Below are 26,644 nucleotides of genomic sequence, written 5' to 3'. Positions count from 1 at the left end.
TCTGGCCGGTGCGACTTATACTCCGGAGCGATTTATAGTCCGAAAAATACGGTACAGGTTTTGGAGCACAACATATGTTGCCATCAAAGAAACGTCTTTTTCATTGACGCTCCTGCTTGTTTCAGCAAGACAATGCCAAGCCACATTCAGCACGTGTTACAACAGCGTGGCTTCGTAAAAAAAGAGTGCGCGTACTAGAGATGCGCCGTTTGCGGGCACAACCGCGGAGTCCGCGGATTATCCGCGGATCGGGCGGATGAAATTAAAAAAAATTAGATTTTATCCGCGGGTCGGGTCGGGCGGTTGAAATAAAAAAAAATTAGATTTTAAATAGATTCAGGCGGGTGGCAGTTAAACCAATTGGGAAATATATATACATAGTTAAATGTTGTTACCCACATACGAAAAACGAGCAGGCACCTGCAGCATATGCCACAACAGAAGAAGAAAAAAAAGAAAAAGAGATGGACACTTTTACGGAGCGGAGAAGGGACGCCTCGCCGGGGTCCGGGACCGAGGCCCCTTCCCCCGAGAGGGCCCCACCGGGAGCCGTAGCTGAGGCGATCCGCGAGAAGGGCCCGACGCACGTCCAGGGTCACCACCGCGCCCACCGCACCGACACCCCGCCTCGTCCGCCTTCGCCGCGGCCGGCGTCACGCGCAGCAGGTAAGCAGCTTACCTGCCCGCCACCCCCGTGGCCGGGGGCTCGTAACAGGGGTCACTCCGCGCGCTCCCCCCGCGCAGCTTACCTGCCCGCCACCCCTGTTGCCGGGGGCGCGTAACAGGGGTCACTCCGCGCGCAGTGCGCTCACGAAAGGGGTGGGGCTCACCCTGGTTGATATAGACAGCAGGACGGTGGCCATGGAAGTTGGAACCCGCTAAGGAGTGTGTAACAACCCACCTGCCGAATCAACTAGCCCTGAAAATGGATGGCGCTGGAGCGTCGGGCCCATACCCGGCCGTCGCCGGCAGCGAGACGCGCTTGGAGGTGCGCTCAGCGCGGCTCCCATATGATTGCGCACTGGTGTGCGTCTGGGTCGTGACAGCGTGGCACGCGAATGTCTGTGCTGCATTGGATCAGTCTCCTTTCTTTAACAGGCAAAAGCTTTATAACCTCACTAATGCCTTGCATCGTCTATATTAGATATATAACAACGGGCGGGTGCGGTTCTGATCAAATGTTAGCGCGGGTGTATGGCGGATGGTTGACGACTTTCTGATGCGGTTGCGGATGAAATAATTGCCTATCCGCACATCTCTAGCGTGTACTTTCCTGGCCCGCCTGCAGTCCAGGCCTGTCTCCCATCGAAAATGTGTGGCGCATTATGAAGCCTAAAATACCACAACGGAGACCCCTAGACTGTTGAACAACTTAAGCTGTACATCAAGCAAGAATGGGAAATAATTCCACCTGAGAAGCTTCAAAAATTGGTCTTGTCAGTTCCCAAACGTTCACTGAGTGTTGTTAAAAGGAAAGGCCATGTAACACAGTGGTAAAAATGCCCTTTTGCCAACTTTTTTGCAATGTGTTGCTGCCATTAAATTCTAAGTGAATGATTTCTCTGTTGGAACGTTAAGTATCTTGTCTTTGCAGTCTATTCAATTGAATATAAGTATTTTCGATTCATTGCATTCTGTTCTTATTTACGAATAACACAACGTGCCAACTTCACCGCTTTTAGGTTGTGTATTCGGTCAACAACACAGCACACACGAGAAGAGCCTTACCTGTGCCTTGTGCACTTGAACCAGTTGAGGATGTCCGTGCACCTGGTGTAGTAGATCTGGTCAAACGGGTGAGCGTAGGACTCCTGGACAGTGACGGCGTAGCTAAGAGACACAGATGTAAAGACTTGAGTGCGGTTCTTGTGTTTTGTATCTTTGTGGAGAAAACAAAAGGTCCTGTGAGTGCACAGCTGCAATGAAAGCAATATCATAATGGTGATTTATATTATTGATGCAGGCAGCAGAGGAAGAAGCAGGCTGATATTGGAGGACCTCAAAGCCACTTGGGGAATTCATATCAATGCCAACAAGGTGGAACCGCAACCCTAAGTACCCTCACCTTGGTCAGGCAATAATCCAGCTAATATATCTTCACAGTTTTCTTTCCTCCCCCTCTCGAGGACAGAAATTATTCCATCTTATTTCTCATAAGTGACACAGCCTGGCGCAGCTAATAATTATTCCGGCTCTCTGGCTGTCGTGATTGATTGGGAAGAGAGTACGCTGATCAATTTGCCTGCGCATTTCATTTGAAGCTGCAACTCCTCCCATCCCTCACAGCACAGGCGACTCGAGCTGCGCCAGATCGATACGGCCGTAATGGCCCGGAATGGATCTGGGACTTTGGTGAAGAGCGCTTGTTTTCTCGGAGGATGCTGCTGCTGCTGCCTCAACGAGCTGATGCTGAACCTTTTATTCAGTCAGGTGTTTATCTCTAGTGGGAGAGGAGACATGCTGACCTTTCCCAGTGGCTGCAGACGTTGGGGTCGTCGGGGTTGAGAGTCCACACGTGAGAGGTCAAGCCCAAAACAAGGAGCAGGGCCGGCAGAGCAACAAGTGACCCCATGACTCAATCTGAAAACATAAAACACAGAGAATATTGTAACCAATAAACATTTTGGAACACTACAACAATTCAAGCATGGCATTGGCATACCTTTAAAATGCGCCCTCTTCAAATGGCTAATTTAGTCGTTATTACGACTTAGGCTGAACCCCAACTCTTCCTTTTACCTTTTGTTTTAGTCCTTCGCCCTTAGTTGTGTGTGTTCACGTCGAGCAAGTGGTGTCGAAAAAGTTCCCATGACATTTGCCAAGATGATGGCAGAGCAGAAAGTGCATAAATGTGAGTAAATACAGGTAAAAGCCAGTAAATTAGAATATTTTGAAAAACTTGATTTATTTCAGTAATTGCATTCAAAAGGTGTAACTTGTACATTATATTTATTCATTGCACACAGACTGATGCATTCAAATGTTTATTTCATTTAATTTTGATGATTTGAAGTGGCAACAAATGAAAATCCAAAATTCCGTGTGTCACAAAATTAGAATATTACTTAAGGCTAATACAAAAAAGGGATTTTTAGAAATGTTGGCCGACTGAAAAGTATGAAAATGAAAAATATGAGCATGTACAATACTCAATACTTGGTTGGAGCTCCTTTTGCCTCAATTACTGCGTTAATGCGGCGTGGCATGGAGTCGATGAGTTTCTGGCACTGCTCAGGTGTTATGAGAGCCCAGGTTGCTCTGATAGTGGCCTTCAACTCTTCTGCGTTTTTGGGTCTGGCATTCTGCATCTTCCTTTTCACAATACCCCACAGATTTTCTATGGGGCTAAGATCAGGGGAGTTGGCGGGCCAATTTAGAACAGAAATACCATGGTCCGTAAACCAGGCACGGGTAGATTTTGCGCTGTGTGCAGGCGCCAAGTCCTGTTGGAACTTGAAATCTCCATCTCCATAGAGCAGGTCAGCAGCAGGAAGCATGAAGTGCTCTAAAACTTGCTGGTAGACGGCTGCGTTGACCCTGGATCTCAGGAAACAGAGTGGACCGACACCAGCAGATGACATGGCACCCCAAACCATCACCCAACCATGCAAATTTTGCATTTCCTTTGGAAATCGAGGTCCCAGAGTCTGGAGGAAGACAGGAGAGGCACAGGATCCACGTTGCCTGAAGTCTAGTGTAAAGTTTCCACCATCAGTGATGGTTTGGGGTGCCATGTCATCTGCTGGTGTCGGTCCACTCTGTTTCCTGAGATCCAGGGTCAACGCAGCCGTCTACCAGCAAGTTTTAGAGCACTTCATGCTTCCTGCTGCTGACCTGCTCTATGGAGATGGAGATTTCAAGTTCCAACAGGACTTGGCGCCTGCACACAGCGCAAAATCTACCTGTGCCTGGTTTACGGACCATGGTATTTCTGTTCTAAATTGGCCCGCCAACTCCCCTGACCTTAGCCCCATAGAAAATCTGTGGGGTATTGTGAAAAGGAAGATGCAGAATGCCAGACCCAAAAACGCAGAAGAGTTGAAGGCCACTATCAGAGCAACCTGGGCTCTCATAACACCTGAGCAGTGCCAGAAACTCATCGACTCCATGCCACGCCGCATTAACGCAGTAATTGAGGCAAAAGGAGCTCCAACCAAGTATTGAGTATTGTACATGCTCATATTTTTCATTTTCATACTTTTCAGTTGGCCAACATTTCTAAAAATCCCTTTTTTGTATTAGCCTTAAGTAATATTCTAATTTTGTTACACACGGAATTTTGGATTTTCATTTGTTGTCACATCAAATCATCAAAATTAAATGAAATAAACATTTCAATGCATCAGTCTGTGTGCAATGAATAAATATAATGTACAAGTTACACCTTTTGAATGCAATTACTGAAATAAATCAAGTTTTTCAAAATATTCTAATTTACTGGCTTTTACCTGTATGAACATTTTCATAATGACACTCGTCTTTTGTCAGATATTCAAGCCTTTGCTACGCAACGTAAATATTGCCATTGTTTTGAATGTCGGCCCGAGGTATGGGTTCTGAATTCGGTACCTTTTTACAAACCCCATTTCCATATGAGTTGAGAAATTGTGTTAGATGTGAATATAAAAACGGAATACAATGATTTGCAAATCCTTTTCAACCCATATTCAGTTGAATATGCTACAAAGACAACATATTTGATGTTCAAACTCATAATTTTTGCAAATAATAATTAACTTAGAATTTCATGGCTGCAACACGTGCCAAAGTAGTTGGGAAAGGGCATGTTCACCACTGTGTTACATGGCCTTTCCTTTTAACAACACTCAGTGAACGTCTGGGTACTGATGTGTGATGGTATGGGGGTGCATTAGTGCCCAAGACATGGGTAACTTACACATCTGTGAAGGCACCATTAATGCTGAAAGGTACATACAGGTTTTGGAACAACATATGCTGCCATCTAAGTGCCATCTTTTTCATGGACGCCCCTGCTTATTTCAGCAAGACAATGCCAAGCCACATTCAGCACGTGTTACAACAGCGTGGCTTCGCAAAAAAAAAGAGTGCGAGTACTTTCCTGGACCCCCTGGCGTTCAGTCTTGTCTCCCATCAAAAATGTGTGGCGCATTATGAAGCGTAAAATACGACAGCGGAGACCCCGGACTGTTGAACGACTGAAGCTCTACATAAAACAAGAATGGTGCCATGATTGGGTATAAAAGTAGATTCCAGGAAATGCTCAGTCATTCACAAACAAGGATGGGGCGAGGGTCACCACTTTGTCAACAAATGTGTGAGCAAATTGTTGAACAGTTTAAGAAAAACCTTTCTCAACCAGCTATTGCAAGGAATTTAGGGATTTCACCATCTACGCTCCGTAATATCATCAAAGGGTTCAGAGAATCTGGAGAAATCACTGCAGGTAAGCAGCTAAGCCCGTGACCTTCCATCCCTCAGGCTGTACTGCATCAACAAGCGACATCAGTGTGTAAAGGATATCACCACATGGGCTCAGGAACACTTTAGAAAACCACTGTCAGTAACTATAGTTGGTCGCTACATCTGTAAGTGCAAGTTAAAACTCTCCTATGCAAGGCGAAAACCGTTTATCAACAACACCCAGAAACGCCGTCGGCTTCGCTGGGCCTGAGCTCATCTAAGATGGACTGATACAAAGTGGAAAAGTGTTCTGTGGTAGGACGAGTCCACATTTCAAATTGTTTTTGGAAACTGTGGACGTCGTGTCCTCCGGACCAAAGAGGAAAAGAACCATCCGGATTGTTCTAGGCGCAAAGTTGAAAAGCCAGCATGTGTGATGGTATGGGGGTGTATTAGTGCCCAAGACATGGGTAACTTACACATCTGTGAAGGCACCATTAATGCTGAAAGGTACATACAGGTTTTGGAGCAACATATGTTGCCATCCAAGCAACGTTACCATGGACGCCCCTGCTTATTTCAGCAAGACAATGCCAAGCCACGTGGCTTCATAGTAAAAGAGTGCGGGTACTAGACTGGCCTGCCTGTAGTCCAGACCTGTCTCCCATTGAAAATGTGTGGCGCATTATGAAGCCTAAAATAGCACAACGGAGACCCCCGGACTGTTGAACAACTTAAGCTGTACATCAAGCAAGAATGGGAAAGAATTCCACCTGAGAAGCGTCAAAAATGTGTCTCCTCAGTTCCCAATTGTTTATTGAGTGTTGAGACATGGGTAACTTACACATCTGTGAAGGCACCATTAATGCTGAAAGGTACATACAGCTTTTGGAACAACATATGCTGCCATCTAAGCGCCGTCTTTTTCATGGACGCCCCTGCTTATTTCAGCAAGACAATGCCACGCCACATTCAGCACGTGTTACAACAGCGTGGCTTCATAAAAAAAGAGTGCAGTTACTTTCCTGGCCCATCTGCAGTCCAGACCTGTCTCCCACCGAAAATGCGTGGCGCATTATGAAGCGTAAAATGCGACAGCGGAGACCCCCGGACTGTTGAACGACTGAAGCTCTACATAAAACAAGAATGGTGCCATGATTGGGTATAAAAGTAGATTCCAGGAAATGCTCAGTCAATCACAAACAAGGATGGGGCGAGGGTCACCACTTTGTCAACAAATGCGTGAGCAAATTGTTGAACAGTTTAAGAACAACCTTTCTCAACCAGCTATTGCAAGGAATTTAGGGATTTCACCATCTACGGTCCGTAATATCATCAAAGGGTTCAGAGAATCTGGAGAAATCACTGCACGTAAGCAGCTAAGCCCGTGACCTTCCATCCCTCAGGCTGTACTGCATCAACAAGCGACATCAGTGTGTAAAGGATATCACCACATGGGCTCAGGAACACTTCAGAAAACCACTGTCAGTAACTACAGTTGGTCGCTACATCTGTAAGTGCAAGTTAAAACTCTCCTATGCACGGCGAAAATCGTTTATCAACAACACCCAGAAACGCCGTCGGCTTCGCTGGGCCTGAGCTCATCTAAGATGGACTGATACAAAGTGGAAAAGTGTTCTGTGGTCTGACGAGTCCACATTTCAAATTGTTTTCGGAAACTGTGGACGTTGTGTCCTCCGGACCAAAGAGGAAAAGAACCATCCGGATTGTTATAGGCGCAAAGTGTAAAAGCCAGCATGTGTGATGGTATGGGGGTGTATTAGTGCCCAAGGCATGGGTAACTTACACATCTGTGAAGGCACCATTAATGCTGAAAGGTACATACAGGTTTTGGAGCAACATATGTTGCCATCCAAGCAACGTTACCATGGACGCCCCTGCTTATTTCAGCAAGACAATGCCAAGCCACGTGGCTTCATAGTAAAAGAGTGCGGGTACTAGACTGGCCTGCCTGTAGTCCAGACCTGTCTCCCATTGAAAATGTGTGGCGCATTATGAAGCCTAAAATAGCACAACGGAGACCCCCGGACTGTTGAACAACTTAAGCTGTACATCAAGCAAGAATGGGAAAGAATTCCACCTGAGAAGCTTCAAAAATGTGTCTCCTCAGTTCCCAATTGTTTATTGAGTGTTGAGACATGGGTAACTTACACATCTGTGAAGGCACCATTAATGCTGAAAGGTACATACAGCTTTTGGAACAACATATGCTGCCATCTAAGCGCCGTCTTTTTCATGGACGCCCCTGCTTATTTCAGCAAGACAATGCCACGCCACATTCAGCACGTGTTACAACAGCATGGCTTCGTAAAAAAAGAGTGCGGTTACTTTCCTGGCCCATCTGCAGTCCAGACCTGTCTCCCACCGAAAATGCGTGGCGCATTATGAAGCGTAAAATGCGACAGCGGAGACCCCCGGACTGTTGAACGACTGAAGCTCTACATAAAACAAGAATGGTGCCATGATTGGGTATAAAAGTAGATTCCAGGAAATGCTCAGTCAATCACAAACAAGGATGGGGCGAGGGTCACCACTTTGTCAACAAATGCGTGAGCAAATTGTTGAACAGTTTAAGAACAACCTTTCTCAACCAGCTATTGCAAGGAATTTAGGGATTTCACCATCTACGGTCCGTAATATCATCAAAGGGTTCAGAGAATCTAGAGAAATCACTGCACGTAAGCAGCTAAGCCCGTGACCTTCCATCCCTCAGGCTGTACTGCATCAACAAGCGACATCAGTGTGTAAAGGATATCACCACATGGGCTCAGGAACACTTCAGAAAACCACTGTCAGTAACTACAGTTGGTCACTACATCTGTAAGTGCAAGTTAAAACTCTCCTATGCAAGGCAAAAATCGTTTATCAACAACACCCAGAAACGCCGTCGGCTTCGCTGGGCCTGAGCTCATCTAAGATGGACTGATACAAAGTAAAAAAGTGTTCTGTGGTCTGACGAGTCCACATTTCAAATTGTTTTTGGAAACTGTGGACGTCGTGTCCTCCGGACCAAAGAGGAAAAGAACCATCCGGATTGTTCTAGGCGCAAAGTGTACAAGGCAGCATCTGTGATGGTATGGGGGTGTATTAGTGCCCAAGACATGGGTAACTTACACATCTGTGAAGGCACCATTAATGCTGAAAGGTACATACAGGTTTTGGAGCAACATATGTTGCCATCCAAGCAACGTTACCATGGACGCCCCTGCTTATTTCAGCAAGACAATGCCAAGCCACGTGGCTTCATAGTAAAAGAGTGCGGGTACTAGACTGGCCTGCCTGTAGTCCAGACCTGTCTCCCATTGAAAATGTGTGGCGCATTATGAAGCCTAAAATAGCACAACGGAGACCCCCGGACTGTTGAACAACTTAAGCTGTACATCAAGCAAGAATGGGAAAGAATTCCACCTGAGAAGCTTCAAAAATGTGTCTCCTCAGTTCCCAATTGTTTATTGAGTGTTGAGACATGGGTAACTTACACATCTGTGAAGGCACCATTAATGCTGAAAGGTACATACAGCTTTTGGAACAACATATGCTGCCATCTAAGCGCCGTCTTTTTCATGGACGCCCCTGCTTATTTCAGCAAGACAATGCCACGCCACATTCAGCACGTGTTACAACAGCGTGGCTTCATAAAAAAAGAGTGCAGTTACTTTCCTGGCCCATCTGCAGTCCAGACCTGTCTCCCACCGAAAATGCGTGGCGCATTATGAAGCGTAAAATGCGACAGCGGAGACCCCCGGACTGTTGAACGACTGAAGCTCTACATAAAACAAGAATGGGAAAGAATTCCACTTTCACAGCTTCAACAATTAGTTTCCTCAGTTCCCAATCATTTATTGAGTGTTGTTAAAAGAAAAGGTGATGTAACACAGTGGTGAACATGCCCTTTCCCAACTACTTTGGCACGTGTTGCAGCCATGAAATTCTAATTATTTGCAAAAAAAAATAAAGTTTATGAGTTAGAACATCAAATATGTTGTCTTTGTAGCATATTCAACTGAATATGGGTTGAAAATGATTTGCAAATCATTGTATTCCGTTTATATTTACATCCAACACAATTTCCCAACTCATATGGAAACGGGGTTTGTATAAACAATTGACTTGAACGTAGTCAGATCTTGTCTGTGACAAGTGATAATAGCCACATAACCGCATAAAGTGTTTGTGTCAGTGACCTCACTACCAAGTGATATCTTGAGACTTAAGCAGCTGCAATTCCCCCAACAATTTCCCATAACATCCATTTTCCTGCAAGATCATGGCTTTAAACAATGCTTGTGCGGCTGCACTTTGTCTCCTTCAGGGAGACCTTCAGAAAGCGGGTGTGACAGTGACAGAGATGGTGATTTGTTGAGACCTGCAGCTTATTTCATTAGACGTACATGCGAGGGGGAGATAACGTACGACGGGAGGGCGCGACAGTGATGGATTCACCCCCGGGCGCAGGTCTCATTCAAACAAATGGCGGCCGAGGATAAAGAATGAGTGAGCGCCACGTGGCATAGGTTAATACCTGCATGCTATTAGTGGCAACAGCGCTAAACTGTCAGCAGACTGAGCAGGACATCAACCTTGGAGAATAAGAGGGTTGTTTATTCAAAGCAACAATCACTTAAGATGGGAAAAGGGATCAAGACGCCTTTATTTGGATCCATCTTGGAAGCTTAACATTGTTGACTTTACATGCTTGTACTGGTTTTAGTACAGTACAATGAATCATATTCAGTACTATACCGCCTCTGAAACGTACCCGTCCCCCTGCCCCGCCACGCCCACGTCACTGCTGGTTTACGAGCAGAGGAGCACGTTCGGCAGCGCGCGCACACAGAGTACTTACAAGCAGACACAGTGTGTAGACAAAAAAGGGAGAGCGGACGCACTTTGGCTTAAAAAGTAAAGATAAAGGTGAAGTTATAACACTGAAACGCCCTCAGGAAGAGGTGCTTTAAGACATGGCTAGCTAGTGTTGCGTTTTGGACCAGTTGTTCCTCCCAGGGAATTCAAGTCACAATTCGCTCCCAAGTTCTTTCCGACACTTAAAGCTGAGTTGAAAAACCCCCAGAGACAGAATAGGTATTTTGTTGTATATACAGGTAAAAGCCAGTAAATTAGAATATTTTGAAAAACTTGATTTATTTCAGTAATTGCATTCAAAAGGTGTAACTTGTACATTATATTTATTCATTGCACACAGACTGATGCATTCAAATGTTTATTTCATTTAATGTTGATGATTTGAAGTGGCAACAAATGAAAATCCAAAATTCCGTGTGTCACAAAATTAGAATATTACTTAAGGCTAATACAAAAAAGGGATTTTTAGAAATGTTGGCCAACTGAAAAGTATGAAAATGAAAAATATGAGCATGTACAATACTCAATACTTGGTTGGAGCTCCTTTTGCCTCAATTACTGCGTTAATGCGGCGTGGCATGGAGTCGATGAGTTTCTGGCACTGCTCAGGTGTTATGAGACCCCAGGTTGCTCTGATAGTGGCCTTCAACTCTTCTGCGTTTTTGGGTCTGGCATTCTGCATCTTCCTTTTCACAATACCCCACAGATTTTCTATGGGGCTAAGGTCAGGGGAGTTGGCGGGCCAATTTAGAACAGAAATACCATCGTCCGTAAACCAGGCACGGGTAGATTTTGCGCTGTGTGCAGGCGCCAAGTCCTGTTGGAACTTGAAATCTCCATCTCCATAGAGCAGGTCAGCAGCAGGAAGCATGAAGTGCTCTAAAACTTGCTGGTGGACGGCTGCGTTGACCCTGGATCTCAGGAAACAGAGTGGACCGACACCAGCAGATGACATGGCACCCCAAACCATCACTGATGGTGGAAACTTTACACTAGACTTCAGGCAACGTGGATCCTGTGCCTCTCCTGTCTTCCTCCAGACTCTGGGACCTCGATTTCCAAAGGAAATGCAAAATTTGCTTTCGTCAGAAAACATGACTTTGGACCACTCAGCAGCAGTCCAGCTGGTGTCGGTCCAGAACTCAAGGTTAACACACAGAGTTTGCTTGCTGACAGAGCATCAAGAGAAGAAGTGGAAAAGACGAGCTGTTTTCAAATATGACAAAGAAATGGAAGAAGTACAACTTAAATTCGGATATATGTAAATATCTGCCTCCGACACAAGCTAGCGGCTAACGTCCATCCACAGTGTTTTAGCTACTTCTAAATCACTAATCCTGGCCTCCATGGCGACAAATACAATTTCTTACAAGTATCATCCCTGCAGGACGAGGAATGGCTAAACATGCTTCACTACACACCCGTCACAATGTAAACAAACGCCATTGTAATGATACCAAGTACAGGCACGTATCTAGTCAATACGACTATGATTATGTCGATATTTTTTGGCATCACATCTTTTGTTTTTTAAAAATTCATATTTTAGCTGGCTCAGTGGCCTAGTGGTTAGAGTGTCCGCCCTGAGATGGGTAGGTTGTGAGTTCAAACCCCGGCCGAGTCATACCAAAGACTATAAAAATGGGAGCCATTACCTCCCTGCTTGGCACTCAGCATGAAGGGTTGGAATTGGGGGTTAAATCACCAAAAATGATTCCCGGGCGCGGCGCCGCTGCTGCTCACTGCTCCCCTCACCTCCCTGGGGGTGAACAAGGGGATGGGTCAAATGCAGAGGACACATTTCGCCACACCTAGTGTGTGTGTGACAATCATTGCTACTTTAAACTCAGGAAATATGTCCCTGGACACATGAGGACTTTGAATATGACCAATGTATGATCCTGGAACTACTTGGTATCACATCCATACCTAAATGTGTGGTATCATCCAAAACTAATGTCAAGTAGCAAAGAAGAGAAGAATAAGTGATTATTACATTTGAACAGAGGTGTAGATAGAACATGTTAAAAGAGAAAATAAGCAGATATTAACAGTAAATGAACAAGTAGATTAATAATTCATTTTCTACCACTTGTCCTTAATAATGTGTACAAAATAATAGGTGTATAAATGACACAATATGTTACTGCATATGTCAGCAGCTAAGTTAGGAGTCTTTGTTTGTTTACTTACTACTAAAAGACAAGTTGTCTCGTATGTTGTCTATTTTATTTAAGGACTAAATTACAAACCCCGTTTCCATATGAGTTGGGAAATTGTGTTAGATGTAAATATAAACGGAATACAATGATTTGCAAATCCTTTTCAACCCATATTCAATTGAATGCACTACAAAGACAACATATTTGATGTTCAAACTCATAAACTTTTTTTTTTTTTTTGCAAATAATAATTAACTTACAATTTCATGGCTGCAACACGTGACAAAGTAGTTGGGAAAGGGCATGTTCACCACTGTGTTACATGGCCTTTCCTTTTAACAACACTCAGTAAACGTTTGGGAACTGAGGAGACACATTTTTGAAGCTTCTCAGGTGGAATTCTTTCCCATTCTTGCTTGATGTACAGCTTAAGTTGTGGCTTGGCATTGTCTTGCTGAAATAAGCAGGGGCGTCCATGGTAACGTTGCTTGGATGGCAACATATGTTGCTCCAAAACCTGTATGTACCTTTCAGCATTAATGGTGCCTTCACAGATGTGTAAGTTACCCATGTCTTGGGCACGAATACACCCCCATACCATCACACATGCTGCCTTTTACACTTTGCGCCTATAACAATCCGGATGGTTCTTTTCCTCTTTGGTCCGGAGGACACGACGTCCACAGTTTCCAAAAACAATTTGAAATGTGGACTCGTCAGACCACAGAACACTTTTCCACTTTGTATCAGTCCATCTTAGATGAGCTCAGGCCCAGCAAAGCTGGCAGTGTTTCTGGGTGTTGTTGATAAATGGCTTCCACTTTGCATAGGAGAGTTTTAACTTGCACTTACAGATGTAGCGACCAACTGTAGTTACTGACAGTGGTTTTCTGAAGAGTTCCTGAGCCCATGTGGTGATATCCTTTACACGCTGATGTCGCTTTTTGATGCAGTACCACCTGAGGGATCAAAGGTCACGGGCTTAGCTGCTTACCTGCAGTGATTTCTCCAGATTCTCTGAACCCTTTGATGATATTACGGACGGTAGATGGTGAAATCCCTAAATTCCTTGCAATAGCTGGTTGAGAAAGGTTTTTCTTAAACTGTTCAACAATTTGCTCACGCATTTGTTGACGAAGTGGTGACCCTCGCCCCGTCCTTGTTTGTGAATGACTGAGCATTTCGTGGAATCTACTTTTATACCCAATCATGGCACCCACCTGTTCCCAATTAGCCTGCTCACCTGTGGGATGTTCCAAATAAGTGTTTGATGAGCATTCCTCAACTTTATCAGTATTTATTGCCACCTTTCCCAACTTCTTTGTCACGTGTTGCTGGCATCAAATTCTAAAGTTAATGATTATTTGCAAAAAAAAAAAAAAATGTTTATGAGTTTGAACATCAAATATGTTGTCTTTGTAGCATATTCAACTGAATATGGGTTGCAAATCATTGTATTCCGTTTATATTTACATGTAACACAATTTCCCAACTCATATGGAAACGGGGTTTGTACAATAATAAACATATGTTTCATGTACTCTAAGATTTTTTGTTGAAATAAAGCCAATAATGCAATTTTTTTGTGGTCTCCTTTATTTAGAAAAGTACTGAAAGTATTGAAATAATTTTGGCACACTACATGCCTGTCTTTGCCTCTTATGATACGAGCTCACTCAATATTTCCAAGCGACTGTATCCAATAAGAGCGGCGTTCACATGTTCCGCTAATCTCCCGCATTGATTGGCGCGTGTGGTTGGCTGACAAGTGAAGAAAAATCAATCACATCTGCACTTCCTCTAAGTAGGAGTCCATCCGAACAGGCAGAGGTTAAAGCCGTGTTCATTTCCTTAACAGGATGATTAATCAAGGCGCACGCGTGTTACAGGCGACAGCTGCTTTCATATTCGCCGTCCTCGGATATAAACTAGTTAAATGCTGCAGGGGGACTTCCACAAACCACGTTACACCCAGATTCCCATCTAACAAAGGTCTTAACTCGTTCTCCTTCTATGCCACATCAATATGGAATGCACTCCCAACAGGTGTAAAAGAAAGTGCATCTCTATCCTCCTTCAAAAGCGCACTAAAAGAACACCTCCAGGCAACTTCAACCCTAAACTAACACCCTCCCTTCCACATCCCACCCCCCCGGATTGTAAATAATCAAATGTAAATAATCAAATGTATATACTTGTTCTTATGCTTTCTGATCTCTCCATGTTCTCTGCTCGCTGTACATATCCTACCAAGTCAGTCCTACACTGTTCCAATGTCCATTTCTCTGATGATGCAATTGTTGATGACTGAAGTGCTGATATCAACCAAACCCTCCTCATCCCACCCCCAGGATTGTAAATAATGTAAATAATTCAATGTATATACTCTGATGATTAACTTGTGTGATGACTGTATTATGATAGTATATATTTGTACCATGAATTGATTATCGTGGACCATACTTGCCAACCTTGAGACCTCCGATTTCGGGAGGTGGGGGCAGGGAGTGGGCGTGGTTATACACCCCTGCTACCACCAAACCCCGCCCCCACCCCAACCCTGCTCCCTCACACATCAACCCCCCCCCCCCCCCTCTGTGCGTCGGTTGAGGTGGGCGGGGTTTGGTAGCGGGGGTGTATAATGTAGCCCGGAAGAGTCAGGGCTGCATGGGATTCTGGGTATTTGTTCTGTTGTGTTTATGTTGTGTTACGGTGCAGATGTTCTCCTGAAATGTGTTTGTCATTCTTGTTTGGTGTGGCGCATTATTAGTAAGAGTGTTAAAGTTTTTTATACCGCCACCGTCAGTGTAACCTGTGTGGTTGTTGACCAAGTATGCCTTGCTGTCACTTACGTAGGCAAACAGAAGTCCCATAGAACGTGTGGCTGAGCCGGCAAGCTGGTTGGAGTGGGCGCTAAATGCTGTACCATCACGGCACGTTCGAGAGAACAGTTGCCCTGAAGATCATAATCTGCCGGAAAAATCAATCAAGAGCCATTCATAAAAAACCCGCGGGCCGCACTAACATTCGATTTTCACATTAAGGTGTGGGGCCGTGTCTGAGACCCTTGGTTTATACATGGCACAAAGCAAAATAAAAGCTTTGTATGCATTATTTCATTTTAAATTTCAAAAGATTTTTGTGGCTCCCATTGTTTTCTTTAATTTGTCAAAACGGCTCTTTGATTGGTAAAGGTTGCCGACCCCTGGTCTAGCTGCATCCTATCTTGCTGATTGTATTGTACCATATGATCCGTCCAGAAACCTACGTTCCAAAAATTCTGGCTTATTAGTGATTCCCAGAGCCCAAAGAAAGTCTGCGGGCTATGGAGCGTTTTCTATTGGGGCTCCAGTTCTATGGAATGCCCTCCCGGTAACAGTTAGAGATGCTACCTCAGTAGAAGCATTTAAGTCCCATCTTAAAACTCATTTGTATACTCTAGCCTTTAAAATAAATCCCTTTTTAGACCAGTTGATCTGCCCTCTCTCGTTTTTAGGTGGCCATGGATCAGTTTCCACAGAGGATGCGCCAACTGTTCCAAGTTGAACCACTGCTCTTTGCGTCTATTCAAAGTTCCACAATTCGCACATTTTTCATCTGATTCAAACTGTTCCCACTTCAAAATATTCAGCCTGTTCAGGAATTGTGTTCTCTACTTCAACAATTAAAAAAAAATCCAGGATTTCAGTTCAACTTCAGCATTGGAGCATTCACACGCAATTCCTCCAGGAATTGCCTCATCTCTTGCGTCCCCTAAAAATCTGCATCTTTTTGCCATTCATATTGATTTAGCAGGTGACAGATGCTCAAGCCACGGTTGAGGTTCGCTCCAACTGCTTGTTCAGAAAGCTCGCTGCAAGCAAAGTGAGAGGAACTCTTGAAGACAGAGACAGAAACACATCTAATAGTGACCTAAAGCTCACCTAATAGTAGACCACCGACGCTGAGATCATTATCCATGTGTTCATTACGTCTCGTCTCGATTAATGTAACATATTTCAGGTCTCTCTATGTCTAGCATTATAATATTACAGTTGGTACAAAATGCGCCCACTAGACTTTTTACAAGGACAAGAAAGTTTGACCGTATTACACCTATACTGGCTCACCTGGACTGGCTTCCTCTGCACTTAAGATGCCACTTTAAGGTTTTACTACTTACGTATAAAATACTAAACGGTCTAGCTCCATCCTATCTTGCTGATTGTATTGTACCATATGATCCGTCCAGAAACCTACGCTCCAAAAATCCTGGCTTATTAGTGATTCCCAGAGTCCAAAAAAAGTCTGCGGGCTATAGAGGTTGTTCAGGAACTGTGTTCTCTACTTCAACAATTCTAAAACAAAATCCAGGATTTCAGTTCAACTTCAGCTTTGGAGCATTCACACGCAATTCCTTCAGGAATTGCCTCATCTCTTGCGTCCCCTAAAAATCTGCATCTTTTTGCCATTCATATTGATTTAGCAGGTGACAAATGCTCAAGCCACGGTTGAGGTTCGCTCCAACTGCTTGTTCAGAAAGCTCGCTACAAGCAAAGTGAGAGGAACCCTTGAAGACAGAGACAGAAACACATCTAATAGCAGGAGACACGTGACCTAAAGCTCACCTAATAGTCGACCACCGACGCTGAGATCATTATCCATGTGTTTTGTTACGTCTCATCTCGATTAATGTAACATATTTTCAGGTCTCTCTATGTCTAGCATTATAATATTACAGTTGGTACAAAATGCGACCGCTAGACTTTTGACAAGAACAAGAAAGTTTGATCATATTACGCCTATACTGGCTCACCTGGACTGGCTTCCTCTGCACTTAAGATGCCACTTTAAGGTTTTACTACTTACGTATAAAATACTACACGGTCTAGCTCCATCCTATCTTGCTGATTGTATTGTACCATATGATCCGTCCAGAAACCTACGCTCCAAAAATCCTGGCTTATTAGTGATTCCCAGAGTCCAAAAAAAGTCTGCGGGCTATAGAGGTTGTTCAGGAACTGTGTTCTCTACTTCAACAATTCTAAAACAAAATCCAGGATTTCAGTTCAACTTCAGCTTTGGAGCATTCACACGCAATTCCTTCAGGAATTGCCTCATCTCTTGCGTCCCCTAAAAATCTGTATCTTTTTGCCATTCATATTGATTTAGCAGGTGACAAATGCTCAAGCCACGGTTGCGGTTCGCTCCAACTGCTTGTTCAGAAAGCTCGCTACAAGCAAAGTGAGAGGAACCCTTGAAGACAGAGACAGAAACACATCTGATAGCAGGAGACACGTGACCTAAAGCTCACCTAATAGTCGACCACAGACGCTGAGATCATTATCCATGTGTTTTGTTACGTCTCATCTCGATTAATGTAACATATTTTCAGGTCTCTCTATGTCTAGCATTATAATATTACAGTTGGTACAAAATGCGCCCACTAGACTTTTTACAAGGACAAGAAAGTTTGACCGTATTACACCTATACTGGCTCACCTGGACTAGCTTCCTCTGCACTTAAGATGCCACTTTAAGGTTTTACTACTTACGTATAAAATACTAAACGGTCTAGCTCCATCCTATCTTGCTGATTGTATTGTACCATATGATCCGTCCAGAAACCTACGCTCCAAAAATCCTGGCTTATTAGTGATTCCCAGAGTCCAAAAAAAGTCTGCGGGCTATAGGGGTTGTTCAGGAACTGTGTTCTCTGCTTCAACAATTTTTAAAAAATCCAGGATTTCAGTTCAACTTCAGTTTTGGAGCATTCACACGCAATTCCTTCAGGAATTGCCTCATCTCTTGCGTCCCCTAAAAATCCGTATCTTTTTGCCATTCATATTGATTTAGCAGGTGACAAATGCTCAAGCCACGGTTGAGGTTCGCTCCAACTGCTTGTTCAGAAAGCTCGCTGCAAGCAAAGTGAGAGGAACCCTTGAAGACAGAGACAGAAACACATCTGATAGCAGGAGACACGTGACCTAAAGCTCACCTAATAGTCGACCACCGACGCTGAGATCATTATCCATGTGTTTTGTTACGTCTCATCTCGATTAATGTAACATATTTTCAGGTCTCTCTATGTCTAGCATTATAATATTACAGTTGGTACAAAATGCGCCCACTAGACTTTTTACAAAGACAAGAAAGTTTGATCATATTACGCCTATACTGGCTCACCTGGACTGGCTTCCTCTGCACTTAAGATGCCACTTTAAGGTTTTACTACTTACGTATAAAATACTAAACGGTCTAGCTCCATCCTATCTTGCTGATTGTATTGTACCATATGATCCGTCCAGAAACCTACGCTCCAAAAATCCTGGCTTATTAGTGATTCCCAGAGTCCAAAAAAAAGTCTGCGGGCTATAGAGGTTGTTCAGGAACTGTGTTCTCTACTTCAACAATTCTAAAACAAAATCCAGGATTTCAGTTCAACTTCAGCATTGGAGCATTCACACGCAATTCCTTCAGGAATTGCCTCATCTCTTGCGTCCCCTAAAAATCTGCATCTTTTTGCCATTCATATTGATTTAGCAGGTGACAAATGCTCAAGCCACGGTTGAGGTTCGCTCCAACTGCTTGTTCAGAAAGCTCGCTGCAAGCAAAGTGAGAGGAACCCTTGAAGACAGAGACAGAAACACATCTGATAGCAGGAGACACGTGACCTAAAGCTCACCTAATAGTCGACCACAGACGCTGAGATCATTATCCATGTGTTTTGTTACGTCTCATCTCGATTAATGTAACATATTTTCAGGTCTCTCTATGTCTAGCATTATAATATTACAGTTGGTACAAAATGCGACCGCTAGACTTTTGACAAGGACAAGAAAGTTTGACCGTATTGCGTCTATACTGTATATACCTTTATATACATATATATATATATATATACCTATAGTGGCTCACCTGCACTGGCTTCCTGTGCACTTAAGATGTGACTTTAAGGTTTTACTACTTACGTATAAAATACTACACGGTCTAGCTCCATCCTATCTTGCTGATTGTATTGTACCATATGATCCGTCCAGAAACCTACGTTCCAAAAATTCTGGCTTATTAGTGATTCCCAGAGCCCAAAAAAAGTCTGCGGGCTATGGAGCGTTTTCTATTGGGGCTCCAGTTCTATGGAATGCCCTCCCGGTAACAGTTAGAGATGCTACCTCAGTAGAAGCATTTAAGTCCCATCTTAAAACTCATTTATACACCCTAGCCTTTAAAATGCATCCCTTTTTAGACCAGTTGATCTGCCCTCTCTCGTTTTTAGGTGGCCATGGATCAGTTTCCACAGACGCTGAGATCATTATCCATGTGTTTTGTTACGTCTCATCTCGATTAATGTAACATATTTTCAGGTCTCTCTATGTCTAGCATTAAAAAGTTACAGTTGGTACAAAATGCGACCGCTAGACTTTTGACAAGGACAAGAAAGTTTGACCGTATTACACCTATACTGGCTCACCTGGACTGGCTTCCTCTGCACTTAAGATGCCACTTTAAGGTTTTACTACTTATGTATAAAATACTACACGGTCTAGCTCCATCCTATCTTGCTGATTGTATTGTACCATATGATCTGTCCAGAAACCTACGCTCCAAAAATCCTGGCTTATTAGTCATTCCCAGAGTCCAAAAAAAGTCTGCGTGCTATAGAGGTTGTTCAGGAACTGTGTACTCTACTTCAACAATTCTAAAACAAAATCCAGGATTTCAGTTCAACTTCAGCTTTGGAGCATTCACACGCAATTCCTTCAGGAATTGCCTCATCTCTTGCATCCCCTAAAAATCTGCATCTTTTTGCCATTCATATTGATTTAGCAGGTGACAAATGCTCAAGCCACGATTGAGGTACGCTCCAACTGCATGTTCAGAAAGCTCGCTGCAAGCAAAGTGAGAGGAACCCTTGAAGACAGAGACAGAAACACATCTAATAGCAGGAGACACGTGACCTAAAGCTCACCTAATAGTGGACCACAGACGCTGAGATCATTATCCATGTGTTTTGTTACGTCTCATTTGGATTAATGTAACATATTTTCAGGTCTCTCTATGTCTAGCATTATAATATTACAGTTGGTACAAAATGCGCCTACTAGACTTTTTACAAGGACAAGAAAGTTTGACTGTATTACACCTATACTGGCTCACCTGGACTGGCTTCCTCTGCACTTAAGATGCCACTTTAAGGTTTTACTACTTACGTATAAAATACTAAACGGTCTAGCTCCATCCTATCTTGCTGATTGTATTGTACCATATGATCTGTCCAGAAACCTACGCTCCAAAAATCCTGGCTTATTAGTGATTCCCAGAGTCCAAAAAAAGTCTGCGGGCTATAGAGGTTGTTCAGGAACTGTGTTCTCTACTTCAACAATTCTAAAACAAAATCCAGGATTTCAGTTCAACTTCAGCTTTGGAGCATTCACACGCAATTCCTTCAGGAATTGCCTCATCTCTTGCGTCCCCTAAAAATCTGTATCTTTTTGCCATTCATATTGATTTAGCAGGTGACAAATGCTCAAGCCACGGTTGAGGTTCGCTCCAACTGCTTGTTCAGAAAGCTCGCTACAAGCAAAGTGAGAGGAACCCTTGAAGACAGAGACAGAAACACATCTGATAGCAGGAGACACGTGACCTAAAGCTCACCTAATAGTCGACCACCGACGCTGAGATCATTATCCATGTGTTTTGTTACGTCTCATCTCGATTAATGTAACATATTTTCAGGTCTCTCTATGTCTAGCATTATAATATTACAGTTGGTACAAAATGCGCCCACTAGACTTTTTACAAAGACAAGAAAGTTTGATCATATTACGCCTATACTGGCTCACCTGGACTGGCTTCCTCTGCACTTAAGATGCCACTTTAAGGTTTTACTACTTACGTATAAAATACTAAACGGTCTAGCTCCATCCTATCTTGCTGATTGTATTGTACCATATGATCCGTCCAGAAACCTACGCTCCAAAAATCCTGGCTTATTAGTGATTCCCAGAGTCCAAAAAAAGTCTGCGGGCTATAGAGGTTGTTCAGGAACTGTGTTCTCTACTTCAACAATTCTAAAACAAAATCCAGGATTTCAGTTCAACTTCAGCTTTGGAGCATTCACACGCAATTCCTTCAGGAATTGCCTCATCTCTTGCGTCCCCTAAAAATCTGTATCTTTTTGCCATTCATATTGATTTAGCAGGTGACAAATGCTCAAGCCACGGTTGAGGTTCGCTCCAACTGCTTGTTCAGAAAGCTCGCTACAAGCAAAGTGAGAGGAACCCTTTAAGACAGAGACAGAAACACATCTAATAGCAGGAGACACGTGACCTAAAGCTCACCTAATAGTCGACCACCGACGCTGAGATCATTATCCATGTGTTTTGTTACGTCTCATCTCGATTAATGTAACATATTTTCAGGTCTCTCTATGTCTAGCATTAAAAAGTTACAGTTGGTACAAAATGCGACCGCTAGACTTTTGACAAGGACAAGAAAGTTTGACCGTATTACACATATACTGGCTCACCTGGACTGGCTTCCTGTGCATTTAAGATGCCACTTTAAGGTTTTACTACTTACGTATAAAATACTAAACGGTCTAGCTCCATCCTATCTTGCTGATTGTATTGTACCATATGATCCGTCCAGAAACCTACGCTCCAAAAATCCTGGCTTATTAGTGATTCCCAGAGTCCAAAAAAAGTCTGCGGGCTATAGAGGTTGTTCAGGAACTGTGTTCTCTACTTCAACAATTCTAAAACAAAATCCAGGATTTCAGTTCAACTTCAGCTTTGGAGCATTCACACGCAATTCCTTCAGGAATTGCCTCATCTCTTGCATCCCCTAAAAATCTGCATCTTTTTGCCATTCATATTGATTTAGCAGGTGACAAATGCTCAAGCCACGGTTGAGGTTCGCTCCAACTGCTTGTTCAGAAAGCTCGCTACAAGCAAAGTGAGAGGAACCCTTGAAGACAGAGACAGAAACACATCTGATAGCAGGAGACACGTGACCTAAAGCTCACCTAATAGTCGACCACAGACGCTGAGATCATTATCCATGTGTTTTGTTACGTCTCATCTCGATTAATGTAACATATTTTCAGGTCTCTCTATGTCTAGCATTATAATATTACAGTTGGTACAAAATGCGCCCACTAGACTTTTTACAAGGACAAGAAAGTTTGACCGTATTACACCTATACTGGCTCACCTGGACTGGCTTCCTCTGCACTTAAGATGCCACTTTAAGGTTTTACTACTTACGTATAAAATACTAAACAATCTAGCTCCATCCTATCTTGCTGATTGTATTGTACCATATGATCCGTCCAGAAACCTACGCTCCAAAAATCCTGGCTTATTAGTGATTCCCAGAGTCCAAAAAAAGTCTGCGGGCTATAGGGGTTGTTCAGGAACTGTGTTCTCTGCTTCAACAATTTTTAAAAAATCCAGGATTTCAGTTCAACTTCAGCTTTGGAGCATTCACACGCAATTCCTTCAGGAATTGCCTCATCTCTTGCGTCCCCTAAAAATCTGCATCTTTTTGCCATTCATATTGATTTAGCAGGTGACAAATGCTCAAGCCACGGTTGAGGTTCGCTCCAACTGCTTGTTCAGAAAGCTCGCTGCAAGCAAAGTGAGAGGAACCCTTGAAGACAGAGACAGAAACACATCTGATAGCAGGAGACACGTGACCTAAAGCTCACCTAATAGTCGACCACCGACGCTGAGATCATTATCCATGTGTTTTGTTACGTCTCATCTCGATTAATGTAACATATTTTCAGGTCTCTCTATGTCTAGCATTATAATATTACAGTTGGTACAAAATGCGCCCACTAGACTTTTTACAAAGACAAGAAAGTTTGATCATATTACGCCTATACTGGCTCACCTGGACTGGCTTCCTCTGCACTTAAGATGCCACTTTAAGGTTTTACTACTTACGTATAAAATACTAAACGGTCTAGCTCCATCCTATCTTGCTGATTGTATTGTACCATATGATCCGTCCAGAAACCTACGCTCCAAAAATCCTGGCTTATTAGTGATTCCCAGAGTCCAAAAAAAGTCTGCGGGCTATAGAGGTTGTTCAGGAACTGTGTTCTCTGCTTCAACAATTTTTTAAAAATCCAGGATTTCAGTTCAACTTCAGCTTTGGAGCATTCACACGCAATTCCTTCAGGAATTGCCTCATCTCTTGCGTCCCCTAAAAATCCGTATCTTTTTGCCATTCATATTGATTTAGCAGGTGACAAATGCTCAAGCCACGGTTGAGGTTCGCTCCAACTGCTTGTTCAGAAAGCTCGCTACAAGCAAAGTGAGAGGAACCCTTGAAGACAGAGACAGAAACACATCTAATAGTGACCTAAAGCTCACCTAATGGTAGAGTTTGTATGCTTGTGTAGATGCTTCGCTGTCTCTTTGTGGTGTTCAGACGTACGCTACACGCTCTGGGAGAAGTGATGACAGGTCACAGATCTGTTGGCGAGGGGAAAACTAATGAGCTTATGATGACACACACAGGACACAAACGCCTCGCTGGCGTACGCATGCGCGCTTGTGAAGTCAGTCATTTCTTTATTGGAGGGTGAATCTCCACAGGGTTATAATTCACGTAAGCTCCTCTTGAAAGGCCAATTTACTCAGTGCAGCCTCCACATCCAATCACACAGTTTTCATTTCATTTCACAACGTGCCTCCTACCTGGTTTCCACCGAGCTTTGCCGAAGAAATAAAAGGCTGCATTAACTCAAGAGGGGCCGCCACAATGAACTCTACTCGCACTTCAAACGCGCGGCGCCGCTTGTCCGCAGTGTGACCAAATGATCTGCTCTCATTAACAAAGCCCACATTCTGCCCGGGGCAGGAGATGACGCAGGCCTGAACGCGAAGCATTCATGTGTTTGTCAGCACACTTAATGATTCCTCCACCGGGTCAGAGGACACTTTGGAGAGTCTTCAAAAGCACAATATGTCTTTTTTGTCTCTCGGTCAGATGAATAATTCAGCATTTTTTGAGGGAGGTTGGTGAATATTCTCCATCGCCCTCAATAATAGGCTTGTTTAACATATCTTTGTCACTTCTTTTTGAACTGATGACCTGCCTACAAAGCAAATTATTAATAATATTAATAACAACAACAATAATAATAATAATAATACAGGACAGAATTTCTAGGCGCAGTCAAGGCGTTGAGGGGATCCGGTTTGGTGGCTGCAGGATTAGGTCTCTGCTTTTTGCAGATGATGTGGTCCTGATGGCTTCATCTGGCCAGGATCTTCAGCTCTCACTGGATCGGTTCGCAGCCGAGTGTGAAGAGACTGGGATGAGAATCGGCACCTCCAAGTCCGAGTCCATGGTTCTCGCCCGGAAAAGGGTGGAGTGCCATCTCCGGGTTGGGGAAGAGATCTTGCCCCAAGTGGAGGAGTTCAAATACCTCGGAGTCTTGTTCACGAGTGAGGGAAGAGTGGATGGTGAGATGGACAGGCGGATCGGTGTGGCGTCCTCAGTAATGCAGACGCTGTATCGATCCGTTGTGGTGAAGAAGGAGTTGAGCCGGAAGGCAAAGCTCTCAATTTACCGGACGATCTACGTTCCCATCCTCACCTATGGTCATGAGCTTTGGGTTATGACCGAAAGGACAAGATCACGGGTACAAGCGGCCCAAATGAGTTACCTCCGCCGGGTGGGGAGAGGGTGATAAGCTCTGCCATCCGGGAGGAGCTCAAAGTAAAGCCGCTGCTCCTCCACATGGAGAGGAGCCAGATGAGGTGGTTCGGGCATCTGGTCAGGATGCCACCCGAACGCCTCCCTAGGGAGGTGTTTAGGGCACGTCCGACCGGTAGGAGGCCGCGGGGAAGACCCAGGACACGTTGGGAAGACTATGTCTCCCGGCTGGCCAGGGAACGCCTCTGGGTCCCACAGGAAGAGCTGGACGAAGTGGCTGGGGAGAGGGAAGTCTGGGCTTCCCTGCTTAGGCTGCTGCCCCCGCGACCCGACCTCGGATAAGCGGAAGAAGATGGATGGATGGATCTGCCGCTTTTATCTTTGGTCACGGATCATTTCTGAAGAGGTATCAAGTCTGGAAGAAGTGCTTGCTGTTCCAAGTCGTTAAAGGTTGCAAAGATCCCCTTTAAGTTGACTGTATGTGGTCCCTAAACTGTTGTGCCTACTATCAAAAAGTGTGTGACCTTATTTTCCTCCCTATCGACATTCATGAAGACATTTTGTTTCCGTTTAGGCTTCAAACACGCACTTTCCCACCAAAGTAAATCTCTTTTAGACTTTAATATTCCTCCAAGGATTGTGTCCTGCCTTTCCAAGGACTAATATCTCACACCATGAAACCTTTCAAAGGTTAGTGCTGCTGCGTCTGATTAAAATGCTTCAGAAGCAGCATTTTCTGACGACCAACAGTGGAAAAGCACACGAGGCCGGGTCTGGAGTGATGTCGGCTGCGAGATGGAGTGCACATCGGACGCCCATCTGCGGAGACATTGCACCTCTTGTGTCCCTTGTAGTGCCTATCAGCCGAGACATCTGCATGATTCAAAGTGAGAGTCTTCAGTGTGTGACTTATCAAAGTGCAATGCAATTAACCACCTTGTCCCCTGGATGACCAGTTCCTGCACTCTGCCATGAACGCCGCTCAGATAAGACGTTCACCTCCCATCTTTAGATCCCAAGTAACATCCAGGGTTCATCCTGGATGCCGGTCGTTTATTTAAAAGCCGTGTTTGTACATAAGAGGGTCAGGGGAAACGTTGTGTGGCGTACTTGCAATCTCGCACGGAGCAACAGAGAGAATGCCTGATCAGTTCGGCACTTCTGTGCGCGTCACGTCTTTGTTCGCTCGTCCAAATGCGAGCTGAGCGCTAACATGCATTTTTTATGAGGACTCATCCTGCTGCTCAATCTGTTTGGTAATCACTACTGAAGGATTTCGGAGGAGCCAAATTTGGACTGATCTAAAGGTTACAGGTGTAACCAGGCAGCACAGAGTGCCAATGAGATAAGATCCAGTGCTGGCCAGCACGCTGTTGTGCAGCTGTGAGGATGTCATTAAGAGTCAGGGCTCATTAGAGCAGCCATGGTGCTTCCCCTTGCATCAGCAGCGTATCCACATGTGTGTCTGATGTGTTCCAGGCACTGGCAGCCTGCAATGTGACTGCAACTATAAAGTCTTCATTTACACATGCCAACTACAATATATCTACATGTGCATTCTA

At 44.1% G+C, this 26,644-nt stretch overlaps 1 protein-coding gene across 5 annotated transcripts in view; it reads right to left on the bottom strand.

Annotated features, from left to right (window-relative positions):
• The window catches only part of megf11 (multiple EGF-like-domains 11), a 559,910-nt gene that overhangs the window by 436,495 nt on the left and 96,771 nt on the right, over positions 1-26,644 (bottom strand). For 4 of the 5 annotated variants that reach the window (XM_061969469.2, XM_061969471.2, XM_061969472.2 and 1 more), the window contains exons 2-4: positions 23,792-23,893; positions 2,466-2,580; positions 1,729-1,830 (exon numbers count right to left, since the gene is read on the bottom strand). In XM_061969469.2, the coding sequence (XP_061825453.2) occupies positions 1,729-1,830; positions 2,466-2,572 (209 nt within the window). In that variant the 5' untranslated portion in view covers positions 2,573-2,580; positions 23,792-23,893. The remainder of the gene's footprint in view (positions 1-1,728; positions 1,831-2,465; positions 2,581-23,791; positions 23,894-26,644) is intronic. The other variant, XM_061969470.2, reaches the window with a different exon arrangement.

The sequence above is a fragment of the Nerophis lumbriciformis genome, linkage group LG10 (assembly GCF_033978685.3).
Source record: "Nerophis lumbriciformis linkage group LG10, RoL_Nlum_v2.1, whole genome shotgun sequence".
NCBI classification, from domain to species: Eukaryota; Metazoa; Chordata; class Actinopteri; order Syngnathiformes; family Syngnathidae; genus Nerophis; species Nerophis lumbriciformis.
The sequence above is the reverse complement of the archived record's forward strand: the minus strand, read 5'-3'. Positions and strand labels throughout refer to the sequence as shown.